The sequence below is a fragment of the Drosophila sulfurigaster genome, chromosome 3 (genome assembly GCF_023558435.1).
Source record: "Drosophila sulfurigaster albostrigata strain 15112-1811.04 chromosome 3, ASM2355843v2, whole genome shotgun sequence".
NCBI lineage: Eukaryota > Metazoa > Arthropoda > Insecta > Diptera > Drosophilidae > Drosophila > Drosophila sulfurigaster.
In genome coordinates, this window is record NC_084883.1 from 40,834,262 (window position 1) to 40,855,689 (window position 21,428).

Here is a 21,428-nt window from a genome sequence, read left to right on the forward strand (position 1 = left end):
CCATTTAACAGGGGGAAAAACTCCCAAAATGTATGTGAGTATTAATTGTTCAAACTTTCTTCTTTATCGTTGCAGCTTTTGTAACTAAAACTCCGTTTTGACATCACTTTCATCATAATCTGAATAAAAATAATAATAATACAACAAAACAAATAAAAAATAAAAAAAAAAAACAAAAAAACACCATCGAAAACGAATCAAAAAATAAAATAATAATAAATCATCTAATAAAAATAAAAGAGTTACATACCAACAAAATAAAAATAAATGGAAGAACAAAATAAAACCAACAACAACTACAACAAAGCTCAAAAAGTCTAAGAGGCGAATAAACCGAAGGGGCATCTGCCATAAACTTTTAGTTTTGAATTTCCTTTGTTTTCGTTTGCGAATTTGCTTCAAAAATTCAACAAAAATCTCCTCTCAACCGACAACAACAACTACAGCAAACTTACCGCTGCATGCCGAAAAGCTCAGAAGAAGAAGAAGCGGTAAAAGGAATTATCGTGTGCAACGGTGAGCGGAAGAAGAGTCTTCACTCTATCTGCGTGAATGTGTGTGTGAGAGTGCGTCTCTGTGTCTGAGATTCTACGGGTGTGAGCGAAAGAGGCGACATAGCGACTGCGCATCTGTGCAAACTAAACAACAACAACAAGAAGAAAACAAGCCAAGCTTGAAACGAAGACTTTCAAAACCAACAACATCAACAACAACAAACCAAACAAAATTCAAATACACTTGAAACGCTGTGAAATTAACTCGTCAATACTCAAAGCAACAACAAAACGAAAGAAGAGAAAGAGAAATCAACTGAATTAAAAACGGAGTTTGAAGTCTTAACAAACACAATTACAAAATTCAAAACCACACGCACGCACTAAAAACAAAACAAAAACCACATCAAAAAGAACCAGTAACTGTTAAAAAACAACAGCGAAAAATAATATAGAAACGCGACGCTGAGGCGTTGACGTTGAACGTCAAGCTCGAATAACTGAAGGATAGAAGAAAACATCAACAGTAGCAACAACAACAGCAAAAAAACACACACGTTAAACAATCCCAAAATTCCTCATTTTTTTCCTGAAAGCTTTAATTTAATTACGAATTTTTTTGTTAAGTCAAAGTGAATTCAATTTGCTAAAAAAAAAGAAAAAATAAAAAAAAAATTATTTAAAATTAAGACAACAACAAAAACGCCGCCTCTACTACAACAAGAACAGGAACAAAGGATATAGAAGAGAAGAGAGAAAGAGAGAGATAAAAAGAGGAACACAAACAGCAAAAGCAACACCAACAAACAACTGAATTAAAGTTTTAAAGTACAAAATAACCGGGAGTAAAAAGAAAAACAACAACAACAAAACAAACAAACAACTAATTTAAACATATTAACAAAAACATTTAATTTAAACGCAACATCAATTTAAATTATTTAATTAAGCAAACAAAAAATACTGTAGCCTAAGACGATAAACAAAAAAAAAAAACTAAAAAATTAAAATATATTTCGCCTGCCAAGCGGCGGCCGTGTGAAGAAGTGCAAAAGAGAAAGGCAGCGATCGCGTGAAGGAAAGACAGAGTTGGAGAGTGTTTTAGAAAGTTCCGCCTTGTAAAAGAAGAACAGAAACAAATTTAAAAGCAAAGCAAACGATAAAGCAACAATTGTGCCGCAAAAGAAAACAAAAACCACAAAAAGCAACAAGCAAAAAATGTACTAAAAAAAGTAAAAAAAAAAAAAAAAACAAAAACAAAAAAACGAGCAACTAAAAAACGGTAACAATAAAGAAAAACATTTAAAACCAAAAATCTACAAGAATTCTATTAATTTTAAGTAACTTTTACAAAAATAAATAAAAACAAAAACACACAAAATGAAGAAGACCCCAGCAACAGAAACAACTGAGTAACACATAAAATACAAACAAAAAATTAAAAAAAAGGACAACAAAAAATTTAATCGCAACTTAGCCAATAAAAACAAGAAAATTGTAAATAAATGAAATTAAAAAACTGAAAAACCCAGAAAGAAACGTCGAAAACTGAAAAACTGCGGCCTTTGTGCCCGAAAACCAAACAGTTTTTTATTTTTAATAATAAACTATTGTTTATATTTAAATAGTTTTCATTTTTTTTATAAGTGTACCTAGTGAGAAATGTTAAAAGTCTAAATGAGATAACGATTAAAAGCAACTGAAACAAAAAGAAAGTAAAAAGAAAACAAAACAAAAAAAAAAAAAACAAATTCAAAGAAAGATTTAACAACTCTGTGATAATTACTGTAAATTTATAAATATAAATAAATAAAAAATACGCAAAAATCGCAAAAAAAGAAAATCTCTGCATAAATAACAAGAAATGAACACTAAAACAAAACAACTGTAATTTTTAACAATAGAAAAACAAAAGAGAGACAGACGAAGTAATAAAAGAGGAGAAGTACGAACATCTTAAACAACAACTTTATACATAAGAGCAAATGCAAATTAAAAGATAAAAACATTGAAACAAATTCGTGATATCTTAAAGGACTTCGATACATATACTATAGTATATTATATATTATATTATATAAACTCTAAGTAAATAAGCTTAACTTGGTAAGCAAAAAAAAAAAAAACAAAAACAAAAACAAATGAAAACCCATAAGTGAAAAATACAACAACAACCAACAACAAAAAGAAAAACAAAAAACCCTAGGTTAAAAAAAGACTTTAAACAAAACGCGCATTCAAAAAATATATATTTAAAAACAAACGGGAAAAAAACGAAATAAACACAAAAAAACGTAGGCTTAAAGTTCAACATAGTAAAAATTAAAAGAAAAACCCAGCAACAATTAAAGAGTATCTATCTATATATATTAACGATAAAACTAAACAATATAAACTCATAATATGTGCATAGTGAATAGTAAAGGAAACAGCAATAATAACATTACAAAACGTGTAACCGAAAAGTAATAGCAACAACAACAAGAGAAACACCAATCTACAACAACAACAACAACAAACATACAGCGAAATAACGGATCACTTCTGTGCAGCCCTCGTCAAGAGCATCGTTGAGCAGCCGCAGCTCTGGCAGGCAGCCAAGCTGCGAGCGACATTGAGAGAGAAGAGAGAGTGAAAAAGCTTGGTTTGTACCAAAACAACAAAAAAGTAAAAAGTATATAAAGATAAATCACTAATACTTCCTAAAAACCACAACGATTGCCTACAAATATATATATATATATATATATTATATAAATGTATATGTATATTAGAGAAAAACAAAAACAAACAATATAACAACAAACATATTAATCACTCGCCCCTTCTCCCCCCAAAATTAAAAATCAAACATCTAATATATCAAACAAAAGCTCTAAAAAAATAAACAAATAGTAATTTAATAAAAATTAAAAATAAAAGTATTCCGTAAAGCGCCCCAGTGTATTTTTCTAGTAAAACTAAAAGAAAAAAAAAAAAAAAACAAAAACATAACTCGAACATATGAACAAATCGCAATAAATAGTTAAAGAAATTTCAAAAGTTTTTCATGTAACTACAAAACCAACCAACAAAACAACCAAGCAACCAACGGCAGCAGCTAATGCATTTTCATCAGATTACGAATATATATATATATATTTTTAAAACACGAAGCAGCCGCAACTTCAACTAACAAACAACAAGAAAACACCAACAACTATAACAATTAAAAACTGAACATTACATTATATAATTGTCGGCATTTTTTTACATACATTTCTTGGGGCCAGTTGCCCCAAAATCCCCAAAAGCAAAAAACAAACAAAGTTATAAAAGAGAGGTGACAACCCTGAACAACAACAACAAACAAGAACAGAAACAACAACAACAACAAATGATTGTTTTTCTTTTTTATTAACTTCGAAGACAAGGAATTTCAGTGCCTCTTGTGCCAGTGTTTAGCCAAAATATATATACACAACAAATACGTATTTATTGCTTAGTTTTTTCTCTTTGATATAAAAATAATTACACTAAAAATCGAAAATAAAATATTAATAAAAACAAAAAGAACATTTCATAATACAAGAACATTAATTAATAGATTCGATAGTAGTAGGTCAGTTTTTGATCCGCTCCAAAACGCGCTCGCTCTCTTTATCGTTCACCATTCTCGTCGTCATCCGTCGTCGTCATCATCATCATCGTTGTCGCGTCGTCATCATCAACTATAACAACAACAACAACAAACAGCAATCATCGTTTGATCATCATAATTACAAATCAAACAACAAACCAGTCTCCTTGTGCTAGTCCGCTATCAGCATTTTCTAAAACATCCAAAACAAAGCAAAACCAATTAACAACATGAATACACAATCCAAAGGATATCGCACTGGCGAAGGTAAGCTTAAAGATTGACAGCTTAATGTTTCTCAACCACTACCTTAATAAGGGGATAAAGTTTGATTGGAAAATGATAAATATAAATTTATATTTAATAAAACTTATTCCAGTCGAATAATATTAAAATTTATAAGCCATTAAAAACATATCTTGTAATCAACTTTAATCACATTTTACTTAAATTTCAGTACATTCGATACAGAAATATATGACCATGATTTCATTTAAGAATATTAATTTAATATTATACCAGTACAATGTGTAATAATATTATGAAATGCTTAAAAGAAAACACACTTGACATAACTTCCAAAAATAAAATTTCATATACTATAATAATTATGAGTGTAAGAATAAAGTCAATCAAGGCAATTTAGTCAAAAATTTCTGTGTTAAGCTGTGGATAGAACTCGTCACATTAGCAACAAACTTGATTTTTCTAGAAAAACTGGGGTCGCAAATTTGATAGTCTTAATTTTATAAGTGACTTAGTTTAGATGTTTGGGAAGACAACTTACGGATACGATTTTCTAATGTCAAAGATGAGTCAAAGTTTCCTTTCAAAATTTGTAACAATCGCTCTTGTTGCCATTGCAGAAATCTATGATAATTTGCACTTCGATATGTCTGCCATACGCAGCTTGAGCATACCGACAACTTTCCCGACAATTAGCACTTTTACGCTAGACTCGACCACGTTGGGTCTGCAGCCGCAATCGCATGGACCGCAAACGCCATCGTCCGTGCAAATGGCAATGGGTCAACAACAACAGCAGCAGCAGCAAAATATGCATCACCATCAGCAGCAGCAACATATGCAGCAGCAACATCATCAGCAGCAGCAGCAACAACAGCAACAGCAGCATCATCAGCAGCAACAACATCAGCAGCATCAACAGCAGCAACATCAGCAGCAGCAACAACAGCAGCAACATCAGCAGCAGCAGCAGCAACAACATCCCAGCATTGGCATGTTTGATGCAAATGAGGTCAACGATATCCTTCAGAATCCGCCACAAATTGGCGTCTTTCAATCCAATAGCGTTCTGAACAACGGCGCTGGCAGCTCATCGTCCATTTTTGGCTCACAATCGAGCAATTCCTCAGCAGCAGCATCGGCAGCCAACGATCCGAATCAGGCCACACGCGAAACTGGCATCATTGAGAAGCTGCTGGTAAGTTTGGAATCTCCACATAAAATTCAGAAATGATGCTTATTAAATGAATTCCATTTATTTTTCGTACTTTTTAGCATTCGTATGGATTCATTCAGTGCTGCGAGCGTCAAGCACGTTTGTTCTTTCATTTCTCGCAGTTCACTGGCAATATTGATCATCTGAAGATCGGCGATCCCGTTGAATTTGAGATGACCTATGACCGACGCACCGGCAAACCGATTGCTAGTCAAGTATCGAAGATTGCGCCCGAGGTGGTGCTCTCCGAGGAGCGTGTCACCGGCACTGTGACCACCGAGCTGCGCACCGATAGCGCCAACAATGTGCTCAGCTCCAGCGAGACAACCGGTCGCATTAGCTATGAGAATCGCGGCGAATGCTTCTTTCTACCCTATACCAAAGACGATGTCGAGGGCAATGTCAATTTGCGGGCTGGCGATAAGGTCAGCTTTCAAATTGCAACGAACCAAAGGTACAATTCTTAAAAAAATATTTTAATTAATCTTAATTTGCTGCCAAATTTTTGTAGAAACTTCTTATAATAATAGATTAAAGAAGTGTCACAGTATTTTGGTTCCATTCGATATTCTAAACGAACTAGATTTGGAATCGATTGTGCCCAACTCTAATCGAACTAGAGCGATACCTGAAATTTAAAGAAAGTAGTTCATTAGTCGTTCATTGAACTGTTACTGAACCTAATTACTTTGTGGAACTACAATGTATAATTGGAACATGTAGTTATTCAAACATTCAAGTTATTTGTAGCAAATTGTTATTTCATTATACCAAATGCACACACACTATAATTTTATGCAATTTCTTATTCTTATCCCACAGAGGCAACCTGGGTGCGTGCCATATTCGGCTAGAGAATCCGGCTCAACCGGTCAAATATCGTGGCGTTGTGTGCTCAATGAAGGAATCTTTTGGCTTCATTGAACGCGCCGATGTCGTTAAGGAGATCTTTTTCCATTTCTCCGAGGCCGAGGGTAATGTTGAGCTGCGTCCTGGCGACGATGTCGAGTTCACTATACAGACACGAAGCGTAAGTAGATGAAATATAAATGTCACTTATCATTACCTCACTAAAACAAAACAAAAACAAAAAAACAGTCTGCCTCTGTGCCGCCGCAGGGTCGTGAATTTGCCTGCAACATAACTCGTTTGCCGCCCGGTTCGGTTATTTTCGAGGATGTCGATAGCACTATTTACAAGGGACAAGTGCTCAAATCGTTGGATCGCAACAATGCAGTGCGTCAGAACAATGATCCGTTGCCGGGACGTATTCGCTATCGTGCACCCGACTACTCTGAGGTGGAGGTGCCATTTGGCGATAAGGATCAAAAGGGTGATTTTACTTTGCGCCACGGCGATTGGGTGCAGTTCCTGTTGGCCACCGACCGCAGGGATCAATTGCAGCGTGCCACATCCATTGCCCTGCTGGATGAGACGTTCAAGGTGTCCGGCGAGAAGAGAGAACAGGGCACAATTGCCTCGCTTAAAGAGGGCTTTGGATTCTTGCGCTGTGTGGAGCGTCAACCGCGCTTATTTTTCCACTTTACCGAGGTGCTCGATACGGTTAGTAAATGAATTTAAATGTTAACTTTTTATATGGTTGTTAATACTCTTTCTTCTTTACTGCAGAGCCGTGAGATTGATGTTAACGATGAGGTGGAGTTCACTGTCATTCAGGAGCCCGGCCTAGCCTATAATAACTCGCGTTTGCAGGCCATACGCATTAAGCATCTACCGCCCAATTCTGTGCAATTTGAAACTCTAATGGCCAGCAACATTGAGGGTGCGTTTAAATCTTTTCTAAATTCATGTTGAATCTGTATTAATTGTATATATTGAATCACTTTCAGGCTGCGTGACACGCGAGGCACCCAAGAGTCCAATTAAATCTCAGGATCGCGTCGAGGGTGGCGTCATCACCTACGAGCATGGCGATGTTAAAAAGACTATTATGTATTTTCTTAAAGACTGCGAAAAACCACCAAGAATCGGCGAGCGTGTACGCTTCGATATTTATATGGTAAGTTTTTTATGCTTAGCCCTAAATAAACTAAGCTAATCGTCCTCTAATTTGCTTGGCAGGTTAAACGTAATAAGGAATTTATTGCCGTCAATGTGCAGCAAATTTCACTGCAACAACAGCAGCAGCAACAACAACTTTTGAACCAACAGGTCGCTAATCAGCAACAGCCTGGCGTTAATATAAATCAGAATGATCAAATGTTGATAACCAATGGCATCAACTCGATTGCCAATGCCATGCAGAATGGCTACATAATGCATGGCAGTCCCGGTGGCGGCAGCAGCAGCAACAGCAGTGTTGGCAGCAATGCAACCACTCAACAAATATGCACGCCTCACATTGAGGACTTTAAGGTGGAGAATAATAATCATACCGGTGTTGAGACCACTGGCGGGCAATTGTATCGCGGATTTATCGCTGTTATTAAGGAGAATTTTGGCTTCATTGAGACACTGTCGCACGACGAGGAGGTTTTCTTTCACTTTAGCAACTACCAAGGCAATCCCAATTGGCTTGAGTTGGGTCAGGAGGTTGAGTACACATTGGCACCCAATGGCAACACATCTGTTTCGGGCAACTGCCTGCCAGCTGAGAATGTGCGCACATTGCCGAAGAACTCGATTCCGCAACCAGCGGTGCTGGAAACCGTACACAATGGCGTTGTGGCACGCCCATTGCGTTGCATCAATCCGGATCAGCAGGAATATGCCGGACTAATTGAGATACTCGACGAATCGAGAACTACGATCATTTCGCAGCATGAATTTGGTATCACCAGTTTGGTGAATAAGCGTGATTTGTTGCAGAAGGGCGATCTAGTTAGCTTCCGCATCGATGAAAGTGGCCGGGCAGCCGAGGTGCATGCGGTGCGTCAGAAGAAACGCGCAACTGTTGACTCGATCAAGGGTCAATTTGGATTCCTCAACTTTGAGGTTGAAGACGGCAAGAAGCTATTCTTTCACATGTCCGAGGTGCTGGGCAACACTGTGGCTCTGCATCCTGGCGATACTGTGGAGTTTTCAGTGGTTACCAATCAGGTGAGCAGAAGAAATTTACTTATTAAATGTACAGTAACTTAACGATTTATTGTTTTTCACATTGTTCACAGCGTAATGGCAAATCTTCAGCTTGTAATGTTTTGAAAATAAACGATCGTCCCGATCGTCTGATCTCGCGCCTTAAGCTCAATGGCGAGGATGGTATACCGCGTTTGATTCTCATTCGCGCACCCAAGGGGCCACAGGGCAAAGGCTTCTCCGTACTCGCACGCCATCCACGCATTCCAGGTGAGTTTGCAGCAACTGAATTGATCAAGATTAAATGTATCTAATGGGAATTTCGATTTGCAGGCACCCTGGTGGAGTAATTCCAAATCAGATATTAGATGCAAATTAAAGACAATGCATGCATACATACAATATATACATTTATATACAAATATTTATATATATATTCTTGTACGCTACAACATCAACCAACAACAAGGCTTAACGATACCATACAAAGAAGGCACAGCAACAACTCCAAACAAACCGTAAAACAACAATTGCAAACATACCAACTACAATGTGAATTTGTCGCTACAACCATATAATATGAATGAAAGATACAATTTATTAAGTAACTTATTAACTTAGAAAACAAAACAAAAAACTATTGGAAACGATAATAATAAATGATAGCAATGCATATGGCATACCACATACATACATAAATACATGCATACATACATAAATATATACATGCAAATATATTAATGATGAAAATACATACTAAACAAACTCAAAAAACATAACAAAAACAATTTCTACGTGTCTGATAAAAATGTAAACGAAATTAAATAATCATTATTAAAAAACAAACAAACAAAATCTAAAAAAAAAATACAACCAGGGCCCTCCTCCTTTTTCCTATTCGTAATAATGCTACACAGTTTATAGATTCTGTTAAATTTGAAGTTGTGCGCTGCTTAAAACTAAAATTCAAGTGTCTGAGAGATGAAACCAAATTGTGTGTATACGTATACTATTTTTCAACTAGTTTTGCTTTAATTTAATTTAGCATATATAAAATGAAATACAAAACAAAAAAAAATGAATATAATAAATAAAAAATCAAATAAATATTGTATAATGGCAACGAAATCCTTGCATATGTGCGTTAAACAAAATGTTAACCAACAACAAAGAGACAAACAAACAACAATATATGCCATAGATGCGTAGATAGTTTTTTCTCAACTTATATATGCTCTATATTCTATTAACCTATTTCTATATATTTTAATTCTCGCAAAACTGTTCTTTCACTGCTTCTTCTTTGAAGTCTTACTGTTAAACTGGCATATATATTCATAAATATATATGTATATTTATTGAATAATTATTGTATACAACAAGATGATGGTGATGATGATGATGATCAAAGTGACGACGATGAAAGCAACAAGTATTTATATATAGCAAACAAAGTCTTAATTTCAATTGTAACATTTCAACACCAAAACACTCGACGAGTAATATTAACTGTGTTTGTTGTTGTTTCACGAATTTTTTCTGCATTCAAAAGGGTTGCATTAACTTATTACATATTATAATTATACAAAATACATACATACATCTGCATACATCTTACATATACAACAAAACATATTTATTTCAACAACAAGAAATCGAACTTTGTAACTAACACACAAAAAATAAACAACAAAAAAAAAACTAAATACAAAAAAAAAACAAAACCAACAAAAAATGAAAAGAAAGAAATTAACTAAAAGTCTTGTATGAGAGTAAAGAGAAGAGCAAATGAAATTTGCTGCGCCAAATCTGTTGAAACCATTTAATGAAAGATTACAAAAATTAATTTTTAAAAATGTATTTTTAAATATTAAAGTATATATAGAGTAAAAAGAAAAAAACAAAAATCTAAAAAAAAAATACAAAGAGAGCGTGTCGGAAACAAAGAGCAAATATTGTGAAAAAAATTATGAATTTCAATTACTAAAACAAGAGAAAAAAAAACCAAACAAAAAAAATAACAAAAAAACATTTAACAAGCTAACAACAAATTTGGGATCAGTACGTCCTACTATAGCCATGTTATACATATATACAACAGCAACAAGAGAACACTAAGCAACACAACAAATCATGAAAAATAGTAACTTAAATATGTATAACGCTATTATACGAATATCTAGGTATACATACATACATAATCGTCTGATATGCCCAAGGATATAACTGCAGGCGTTTAGATATTTATGCAATGCAATGAAATGAACAGCACAGACACAACAGAACAGCAACTAATCCTTATTTATAAAATATAAAACATAAAAAAATCGTAAAACATACACACAACAAAAAAAAAATGCAACAAAAAAAAAAACATAAAACAAAAATACATATGTGCTTGAATACGAAAGAAAAACAAAAAAAAAAACAAACGCAAACTATATAAGTCAAATAATAAAAAATAAATACATATTTCAATAAAGCAAACAACAATCGTCTTTCACTGGCAAGGCTTTAAATCTCTTCTAATTCAGCAGTTGATGGTTTGTTATGATTATGGGTTTTTGGTAGAAAGCATTAACAAACTGGATGGACATGGCTTGTTATTCCGACTCCACATCCGCAATGAAACTAAACAGGTTAGTAAGAAACAACATTCTAATGTTACTTCACCTGTTAACAGCGCATTAGCTGCTGTTACTTAACAGCGACTTTGTTACACCAACTTAACAGAATGCAGCTTAACGTCATAACAGCTCTGTTATTGTGCTTAACATATTTACTTTTCAAACGCACTGTAATCATCAAAGGGGAATCCCAGAATTGATAAAAGAGGCGAATAAATGAATTAAATTACTATTTGTAATGGAATTCAACAATAAAATATAAAATATATATATCTTTACCTTTCGAAAATTATTAACCACTGAAATCTGAAAAGGAATTAATTGAGTTTAAAACGTTCAATTGTTTTTTGGTTTGTTTTTGTGTTTTTTTATTTTTATTTATAAGAATAATTTATATCTGCTTAAGATTTCCGGGTTACATGACATGACTATGGTATGGTATCGCATTTTTCTCTTCATCTTCAAAACCATCCTCTTGCTTCTTTCCTCACTTTACGCTCGCTTATCGGCATTCGTTTTTATTGACTTTGATTCCTTTTATCTGTTATGCTCTATTCTATTTGCTTTTGTATTTTATTTGTTTTGTTCATTTATCGCGCTGATGTGTTGCTTAAAATTCAAATATATATATTTCATAAATAGTTTGTGGTGTTTTTCTTAATACGTTTCATTTTCTTTTTGTTTTGAGGTTATGTAATGTAATCATAATTTTACTTATAAGTTTACGCTTGCATTGATTTGTTTATAGTGAATATTGCATTGATATATCATTTGGGGTTTTGGTTTTTTCTCCATTTTGTTTTTGTTTGTTTGTGGTTTAATGCTTTTGCTTTCGTTACGCATGATTATATCGCCTATGTATATAATAATATATCGTAATATAGCTTAGTTTTTAGTAGATATACTCGTACTATATGTCAAAAAATTGCGTGTAGGGTTAAGAACGTTTTCGACGAGAATTTAAAAACCGATTATTTGCATTATATAAATTCTGTAAAAAGGGATTTCATTGTAATACAAACTTTTGTCATCAAATATTATTTTCAAATCTTCTTGACTTTTCGTTAATATTTCTTACGTTTTTGTTTTTCTTCTTTTGTTTTATTTAAACGAATACTCGGTACGGTATTTGAGTTGCATAAACTTACAAATTACAAATATTACAAAAAACGTTGAGTTTTGTATAAAAAATCGAGGTAAACTTTGATAGTGCATCGGATTTTGGTGTTCATTGTTCTTGTTATTATTATTTTAGGGTTTTCTTTTTATTTTTGGATATTACGGATTCGGAAACTCAGGCAGATCTGATGCTGGAACAGCATCAAAGGCATTTTGTTTGGATGTGTTTAATGAATTCAAGTATTAATTAATGATTTGCCGATGCACCAATTAAAATTGTATTTCTTTTGTGTTTTTTTGTTGTTCATGATATCGACGCTTGACTGTTGTTGAATGTATTGTATGCGATTTGGGTTTGTCTTTTTTGTGTTTCTTTTCTTTTTTTGTATTAAGAATGGAGCATAATTCGAATTTTTTCCTCTTTTATTTAGTGGAGTGGGGTGGGCAAATTGTAGTTTCGATCTCGAATCGAAACTGCGTATATTTGAAGTTTTTTTTTGTTTGTTTTATTAATTTGTAATTGTTTTTTAAATTTAATTTGCTTAATAGGAAGAAGTAGATACGTCTTAATATAAGTGTATATATAGCTATATTTGATATTAAATGGGTTGTGCTTAATTTTTTTTGTTGCTTTTCTTTTAAGAGTGTGAGAACTTGACGACTTGCACTTTGATTTTTTTGGTTTTTTGTATTTATAATTTTAAATGTATTTTTTTTTGTATTATGTTTAAGAGAGCGAAAGATTTATTTACGCCTAATTGCTTGTGCTGGCTACGCCAAAGATGTGGTTGTGTGTGTGTGTTTATATATATATTTTTTATTTTTTTTTGGTTTTTTTGGGGTGTTAGCGTAACTCTAGATGAAGTGTTTGGTGCTCCTGAAGCGACGATTGAGAAATATATATATATATATAGGATAGAGAGTAGAGAATAGGGTAGACAGGGAGACAGACAGAGAGCGAGAGTGTGTGAGAATATCAAATTATTCTTATGATTTATCATTTGCCTTTTTGCTTTGCTTCTTGTTTTGTTTTGGGATCGATCATCATCTTCATTCAATTCAATCTTCTTATCATTATGCTCAAAATCACACTGTGCTGGGCACTTTTAGGCGCTGTTCTTGGAGACAAACTCACGGAGTATATCGCCAGCCATTTCGATGTTGTTCCGCGATATTCCCAGCGCTGTGATCGCATTCTCCTTGGAGTAGCCGGCGTTCATCAATCGCGCAATGTACTCCAAATTGATATTCTCATAGGGCACGGAGCCGCAGTCTTTTTGATTGATCGTCACATTCGCATAGAGCAACGGCTGATGATGATTATTGTGATGTTGCTGCTGCTGCTGTTGCACAGGAGTTGCAACTGCGGGTTGCTTCAGTGTTGCCTTCTTGCCATTGGCCAAGGCAGCAGCAGCTGCCAAAGCTGCAGCACTTGTTGTTGTTGTACACAGCTGTGTATAATGCGAACTGGCCACATCTTGTGCTCCACCATTGTTGTTGCTGTTGTTACTATTGCTGCTGCTGTTGGTGCTGTGGTTGTGGTTGCTGCTGCTGTTGCTATTGCTGGGCTTGGGCAATGTGCCGCGTGCTTCCAACGGACGCGTGTCAATCACACCGCTAATGGTCTCTGCAGGTCCCACCTCAACGACCATCTCGTCGAGCAGCGACAACACCGGCGATGTGGTGCTGCTCGAGATGCGTTGCTGCCGCATCAAATCCTCGGCCAGCGTATCGACGCTGTTGCTCACATGCGGCGGTATCGGCGGCGCCGTTGTCTGCGGCGGCACATTGTCCAGACTACACTGGATGTTGTCGATGCTCTTGCTGCTCGACGGTGTGCTGCCATTTGGCTTCACAGGCGTCTCCACGCCGGGTGACTTACGTGGCGGCAAAGGTGGCGCCACAGCAGCAGCAGCGGCAGCTGTTGATGCTGCCACAACTGTGACAGCTGTTGAGCTTGAGCTGGAGCTGCAACTTGAGCCGGAACTCGAGCCAGAACCGACGGCATCTTGAAGATTTTGGAGTATGGCATACGAGCTAATGGAGGCGGCATCGCTGCTGTTGCCGTTGTCCGTTTTGCTGGGCAACTTCTGGCCATACGTCGAGTTGATCACACTCGATCCCATCAGCGGTGCACTCATGCGATTCGTCGACTTTTGTTGTGTGGTGTTGCTGCTGGTCGAGTTGATGCCATTGCTGATCACAGCTGCTGCTGGCGGCGCCGAAGGTTGTGGTTGCTGTTGCGTGGAGTTGCTGGCGACGCCGTTGCAATTGTTGCTGGTGCTGGGCAAACTTAATGCTGGCGCTCCGCCGGCATAGAGATCGTTTTGTACGGCCATCAGGCTGGGCGTGGTGCTGCGTCTGCCCAGGCGGGGCGAAGTGTGCGGACTGTGCTTCTCCGTCGAGGATTGCGCCGATGCCGAGGTGCTCAACGCATGCAGCGATGAGGTGGCAATATTGAAGTCGCCCATATCCTGTGTGTGGAGTGGTTTTTCAGTCAGTTCACGAGAGAGAATTTGATACTAATTTGATTGGATATTTGTTTTTTTTTTTGAGGGTTAGGAGACACATGCCGCTAGAGAGCAACGAGGCAACTGCAAAATCAAACTGCTTTTTGGTTTTTCGTTTTTGTTGGACATGCACAACAAACATTGGAAATAAAATAGAAGGCAACAACAACGCAAGTTAAGAAAGTATTAAAAAAAAAACTGTAGACAATAATAAAACACAAAATAAAGAATTAAATAAAAAAGTATTGAAAACATTTGGTCAAACACAATTAAAAAACCAATATTTATAAATATTTATACATGTATATATTATATATTTTTTGTTTGTTCGGTTTTTGTTTGTTTTTTTTTCCTTCGTTACGATTAAAACTTATTAAGGAAATCGAAAATTATAAAAAACTAATTGCTATAAATTTGATATACTCGTTATTATAATTATTATTATTGTAGTAAGTATATATAGTATATATATTTGTATATAAAAATTGCATTAGATGTATTACATTTAAAACATAAATAATAATAATTATTGAATATTGTTGATGTATGCTGCTGCATTTGTTAAGGAAACAAAACTGAGCCGAATCGTAAATTTATAAAAATATATATAGTATGTAAAATGAAATGAAACAAACACGCAAACACATACACTACAAAATACACACACACTCATACATCCGCTCACTCACACAATGTTAATGTTTCTTGGCTAATACTTTAAATAATTTCGTTTCATTTCTTTCTTTTTTTTTTTTTGTATATAATAAATTCTGGCCTAGGCTTGTGACAATTAACAGCTAAACTACATGATAATAAAATTGTATAAATCGTAATAATGACATCATGATAATTTTACATACAATATGCATTTCGTTTTCTTGTTTATTATTATTATTATTAATAAATTACAGTCTTAAGGCAGCTGCTTACACAAACAAATTAATGAAAACCGAATTGAGAACTAAAAACAAACATACATACATATAAAAAAAATAATAAATGATAAATCACTCTCACACAAAAAATGAACTAAACATATCTTTGGAAATATCAAAACAATAAACTAAAATGCTGAAAAAATTATTACAGGAGGTGTGTGTAGGAAGAACAGGGATCGAATACAGACAGTGTTTAATGTTGTTGTTGTTGTTGATGATGTTGTTTTGTAGCTCACTAAAGTACAAATACAAAATACACAATAATAATCGTAAGAATAATCATAATCATAATCATAGTCGTAATACATTATACATAATACATTCTAATAATAGTAATAAATTCTATATATGGGGGTGCCTATTGTATATACAAAAAGAAGTGTAAAGTACAGAAAGTACAGAAGAAGCGACAGAGAGCATTAAAAGTGTTGTTGCTTAAGAATTAATGCAGAACGCAATTAAAATGATTCATAATAAAAACAGAGGCGAACGAGCGAGCGAATGTGAAATGGAAACGAAAACGCAACTAAATGAAAAACAACAACAACGCAGAGTGCACAGCGACAGCAAACAGCCAGAAGCGAGCGCTGATAAAAAACGATGATTGCGATTGCGTTGCTTTGCGTTGGCGGCTGATGAGCAACTTCCGCTTAACGCTCAACACCACAAATGTTTTACTATATATGTTTGTGTATAGCTAATTGTCTGTTTTCTGCTTCTGCGTGTGTGTCTGTGTGTGTGTGTGCACTGCTGGTTAGTTGCATTAAATTTTCAGCTAATAATTTCAATATGAATAAATCAAAATTGCTAAACATTAAACTTAACATAAACATTATATATATATATATAAATGAACCGAAATCGTAATAAGTTTGTTTTGCGTATATATAAATACAATATCTATATATATACATATATCATAGATAAACAGATAGATAGATAGATAGAGAGAGAAAGAGAGTGTATGTGTGTGATAGAGAGGCAGCAGAGGCGGGCAGCGCGGGCGCGGGGCAGGCTTCAATGTCAAAGGCTTTTTTTGTTTGTTTGTATATTTGTTTTTTTGTTCACTAAAAAAGCGCTGCACAAAACTATACCTCTGTATCGTCATCGTCCTGCTGCTGATGTCTGCCATTCGTTGCATTGCGATTGTGTTGCTTGCGGGGATCAAAGGCATCCACAACAATCTGCTCGGTGCCCTTGATCTCGGCCCGACAAAACGGACAACCCTAAAGAGGAAATCACAAATTAAATTAGTCAAAGCACTATCTATAGCGTATTGGGGTCATCTCTCACCTGTCCCTCGGAGTCCACCTGCCAGGCAGTGAGGCAGGGTGTGCACAACAAATGACCACAAGGCTCAATGCGTATGTCCTTATCGTTCTCGGCGCAGATTTTGCATAGCTGAAAGGTGCTGCCTGAAAGTCGAACACAAGTTTAGTAAATGAGTATTAAACTGAGATTAGAATACTTACCCATTTCACAGTACAGCTCATATTGCTCTTGGGTGACGGTGATGTGATCCTCTGTGGGACTTTGCACGGCAGACGACAGATCCGGATTGTAGGCCTGGCCATCGGGATATAAGTAAAAGCCCTCGCTAAAGAGAAAGGAAATCGATTTAGTTAGCAATTTAAATTCATTGATCTTATAAAAAATTTGGTTCAATTCATAAACAAATATATCTTGCTTAACAGCCTCAAGTGGACTAAAAAGAAATAGGCTTCTAAACGAAATAACCATTTTGTGAAGCAAATCTTATCTATGACTATTGATTACCTTCTTTTATGAATGCAATAGGTTATAAATGAGTATTGGCACAAAATTCTTCTATTTTCTAAACTATATACAAAAATAAATAAAATGCTAATGCCAAAATCGTTAATTGAAGCAAGAAGATTTTGACTGTGATCTTTAAGCGATATAAAAATGCTATTAAAAAGGGCTTCAGCGTATTGTAATGTCTTTACTAAATAAATATATGTTTAACTTTTTAATGTGAACGGTAATCGAGCAAACTGTAATTGTTGCTGATCGATTTATCTGCTTTATAAATATATTATTTAGATAAGGTAACCAGATTTATTTATCATCTATACTAATAAAAAATCTGTGTTTTTTTGGATATGGATACTACACGATAAAGTTATACTGTTATACGAATTTTGGATATTAATGGGAAAGAACTTAAATCCCAGATTTTTAAGCCATATATATGATTTACTAGAAAGTGCTATAGGAAATTATTAATGATTTCCGGCGGAAAGTTCTGCTTACCGATGCCCGTCGAGCAGCGCCTGACACAGCGACTTATTCTGTGGTATTGTCTGCAATATTTCACCATCGGCCGTCACATAGCCAATGGCCCACTGTCCCAGCCGGGTGCAGGATAAGCGAAAGACATAACTGCCTGCTTTATGGATGTAGCGCTGTAGACGCGCCTTCACCTCATCGTAGGTGAGAAAGGCCACATAACCGGGATGGGTGACGGCCAAAATTTGCCAATTGCGCAGCAGTGTGACCCAAGGCTGAAATAGACGTGTGAAGACATCGAATTCAAAATTCGATATATAATCATTGCACGTCAAATCGATGGTCGTCTTCAATGCCATGGCCTCCAAGCCCGATGATATCGGGTGCACTTTATTCAACTCCTGTCGAAAGATCTTCCAAGGCACCAATGTGCTGCAAAACATGGGAAATACAATATATATTTCTTTACAACTGTTCGACTGTTGTTTTACCTGTTGCCAAAATTGCTCTTCCAGAAATCTGCAGCATCGGCTTTGGTAATTCGAAATTGATCGCCAGCAAAGACACCATTGGGAAAGATCGCCTTCAGTTCGCTGAGCATGTGTGAGAAGACCAAACTGAGTTTGGTTAAATTGCGACGATAATGTGAGTTCTCATCAAACATTTTCTCTTTGCCCTCCTTGAACAATTTAATCGCCTGTTTGCATTTACGCATTAGATTATTGATGAAGACATTAAAGTGCTCGTTGGCATGCAGCAGATGCATTTGATCCTCATTCTTTGAGTATATCAAACGCAATCGTTGATACGTGTCCGGCAGTATATCGAGTATGAATGGTGGACTATTCTTTAAATTCATTTTCGGCTGTTGGCACAATTTGACCACCTTGTCCATTAACTTCCACGTCTTCTCCAGCGTCTTCTTGTCCGTGGACAAACGCTGTGAGACGCATGCCTCCGAGATGGCACCGTGTAGTTTCGAAAAGATCGAAGGGAAAATTTTTGGTTGTGATTGTATGCGACTGGTGCGATTCGTCGCCATCTTTTCTCTCTCAACACTGCTGCTGCTGCTGCTACCTCTTGTTGTTGTTGTTGCTGTTGTGGCTGTGTTGTTGGTTTTTGGGGAGTAAAGTTGTAGGTTTCACTCTTCACACACACACACAACAACACTCACACACACACAGTTCCTTCGCGTTACAACGACGACAGTTTAGCGACAACATGAATTTTGCAGCGCCCCCCGCCCCAAAATGAATGCACACACCCGTAATACACTTAAGCGTACACTTTGCCTTTGGCACTAGGCATCTGCATTTGCACAATTTGCGCGTTTCGTTGTTAGTTATACACGATTTTTTTCCCACACAATTCTCCGACTTTTTCAATGAGTGTGCCTGTGTGCGTACATGTGCGTGTGTGTGTGTGCGTACATGTGAGTGTCAGCCTGACCGCACTCTTGCGTCTGCAAATATACTATTTTATCTGGGAAAATATACCAAAGATATTTGTTACTTTGGTTACACTTGACTTGCATGGCATTTTGTTTCATTGTTTTTCTATTAAAATAGTTACTTTTTGTCACATCTTTGGTGGAAATTGAATGTTTGCTTAAAACCCATTTGATTGGCATGCTAAGAAGAAACATATTTTAAGTAATAGGTAATCTCTTAATATACCATTAAATCACTTTTGATGTTCTTCAGTATTTTAATACTAAAAACAATAATAAAGTTGTGTGTGTGTGAGTACCGATAAATTCATCTATCGTGATATCGACACCACAGTACTGCCCTTTTATAGGCAGTGTTGGGCAACATGCAATGCCAGTGCTGCCCATAATTATGGCATGCACTGCCTTGTATGGCTGTGGAAGGTAAAGTTTTTTATGCAAAATATAACTGGTTCTTAAAAGATTTTAATTTTAAGGTAATTGAGCTGCCAATGGCACAACATATACTTTTTAGTATACGAAAAGGTTTTTCGGTATGTCTAGAAGTTCAAACTGCAGTCACTTACTAATATTTTCTTCACTATTAAAAAACCGTTACTTTACAAATGCTACTTCTGGCCACACTGACAAAGAAAACCGCTTTCAAAAAGCTCGAATTTAAAAAGAACAATAAGTTGGAAGTCCATCTTAAGGTAATAATTTAATCAATAAATAATAAATTTATATATAAAATAATTATTTGCTTGTGCTTCCATCGCTATTTGCCATAAAAAGTAGTAGTTTTCAAAACGTAGATTTTTTGGGCATAAATGTTTCTCCATTTCCAAGCAACTGTTACAATTTGTAAGCGCGATAATAAGTTGTCCATATTTATGTTAAAATTAGCGTAGTCATAGGAAAAGAAAAACGTTAGAAATTGTGAAATGCAGCAAATAAATAACTGGGCATGTCGGGTAGCTCATCAAATTGAAATTGGCATTTCACAGCATTTTCACAAGTGCATTCCCATAACAAGCACTTTTGATTTTGTTTTCTTTGCCGTTTGCCGTTTGCCGTGTAGTATAATTTCCGCTTTTACTGCAGAGGCCTGTCGATGTCTTGGTCTCCATCCTCTATCATCACTTTTTATATAATACTCGTGATACTTTTATGTGCAACGACGCCTGGGCGTATGAATCAAACAGGAGGCTGTGATTAGAGCGTCAGGCAGGTGTAGAAAACTCTCGCACGACTTGCAGAACAGGTGCGTGGTCGCTGTTATTGCGGCTTCTATACATTTTATTACACGTTTAATACTTTTTTTTGTGTACACTTTTGTTGTTGTCGTTTTTAATATGCATTGGCAGCGGCATCGACATTGCAGCTACAATTTTCACTTTCCATTTTTATTGGCAGTCGCTAACCACAACGACGACGACGACGACGACGGCGACGACATCAAAATCTTGGTTATGGCCAAAAAGAAATTGCAGTGATGCCAAAGGTTTTTTTTCTGGTCTTGTTGGTTGCCAAAACCATTTGACGCCGGCTTTCTTTTAATTAATATTTGTGTTTTTTTTTCTTTTGCTGCTGCTTGGAAAAATGCTTGGGTTTCAGCATTAGTTCTGGGCGGCCGCTGCAGCTGCTAGCTGCTGTGTCACGGCTGTCAGATGCATTTTGCCGCTTACATGTCTGGCTGCCCAAAAACTAACTGTACACCACACATTCACTTACTGACCTCTTTTTGGCCGTTAAGCGACTGCGCGACTGCGGTGGCGGCGGCGTCGGCCGCTAGATGTCGCTCCACTCAATTTTCTTTATGCACGCGAGCCAAAGCCGATGCCGAAGCCAAAGCCAAAGCTCATGTGCAAGCTTCAGCATCTATTTATGTTGTGCGAGTGTGTGTGTGTGTGCTGTATGTGTGTGACCCTTATTCGCAAC

The 21,428-nt window shown here is 36.0% G+C and overlaps 2 protein-coding genes across 2 annotated transcripts; one reads left to right on the forward strand and one right to left on the reverse strand.

Annotated features, from left to right (window-relative positions):
- Positions 1 to 75: 75 nt before the first annotated feature.
- Positions 76 to 11,046, forward strand: LOC133841314 (cold shock domain-containing protein E1). The gene is made up of 10 exons (XM_062273703.1): positions 76 to 4,380; positions 4,980 to 5,557; positions 5,635 to 6,029; positions 6,398 to 6,605; positions 6,674 to 7,138; positions 7,205 to 7,358; positions 7,426 to 7,595; positions 7,658 to 8,635; positions 8,707 to 8,884; positions 8,948 to 11,046. The coding sequence occupies exons 1-10, from the start codon at positions 4,344 to 4,346 to the stop codon at positions 8,962 to 8,964; spliced, it is 3,180 nt and encodes a 1,059-aa protein (XP_062129687.1). The 5' UTR covers positions 76 to 4,343; the 3' UTR covers positions 8,965 to 11,046.
- A 1,452-nt stretch (positions 11,047 to 12,498) lies between these two features.
- LOC133841316 (E3 ubiquitin-protein ligase CBL-B-B) lies at positions 12,499 to 19,485 on the reverse strand. The gene is made up of 6 exons (XM_062273706.1): positions 18,550 to 19,485; positions 18,083 to 18,490; positions 17,281 to 17,405; positions 17,102 to 17,223; positions 16,903 to 17,034; positions 12,499 to 14,834 (listed from the first exon to the last, which is right to left on the reverse strand). Exons 1-6 carry the CDS (start codon positions 19,098 to 19,100, stop codon positions 13,467 to 13,469), a joined length of 2,706 nt encoding a protein of 901 aa, XP_062129690.1. The 5' UTR covers positions 19,101 to 19,485; the 3' UTR covers positions 12,499 to 13,466.
- Positions 19,486 to 21,428: the final 1,943 nt, after the last annotated feature.

What these genes read in the sequence shown, in the direction of transcription:
- LOC133841314 (XM_062273703.1), top strand. Translation starts at nt 4,344, where the DNA reads ATGAATACACAATCCAAAGGATATCGCACTGGCGAAG. An exon ending in TCACTATACAGACACGAAGC is followed by an intron (nt 6,606 to 6,673) that starts GTAAGTAGATGA and finishes ACAAAAAAACAG; the next exon opens with TCTGCCTCTGTGCCGCCGCA. An exon ending in TACGCTTCGATATTTATATG is followed by an intron (nt 7,596 to 7,657) that starts GTAAGTTTTTTA and finishes TTTGCTTGGCAG; the next exon opens with GTTAAACGTAATAAGGAATT.
- LOC133841316 (XM_062273706.1), bottom strand. Translation starts at nt 19,100, where the DNA reads ATGGCGACGAATCGCACCAGTCGCATACAATCACAACCAAAAATTTTC. An exon ending in AAGAGCAATTTTGGCAACAG is followed by an intron (nt 18,491 to 18,549) that starts GTAAAACAACAG and finishes CATGTTTTGCAG; the next exon opens with CACATTGGTGCCTTGGAAGA. An exon ending in AGGACGATGACGATACAGAG is followed by an intron (nt 14,835 to 16,902) that starts GTATAGTTTTGT and finishes CTCCACACACAG; the next exon opens with GATATGGGCGACTTCAATAT.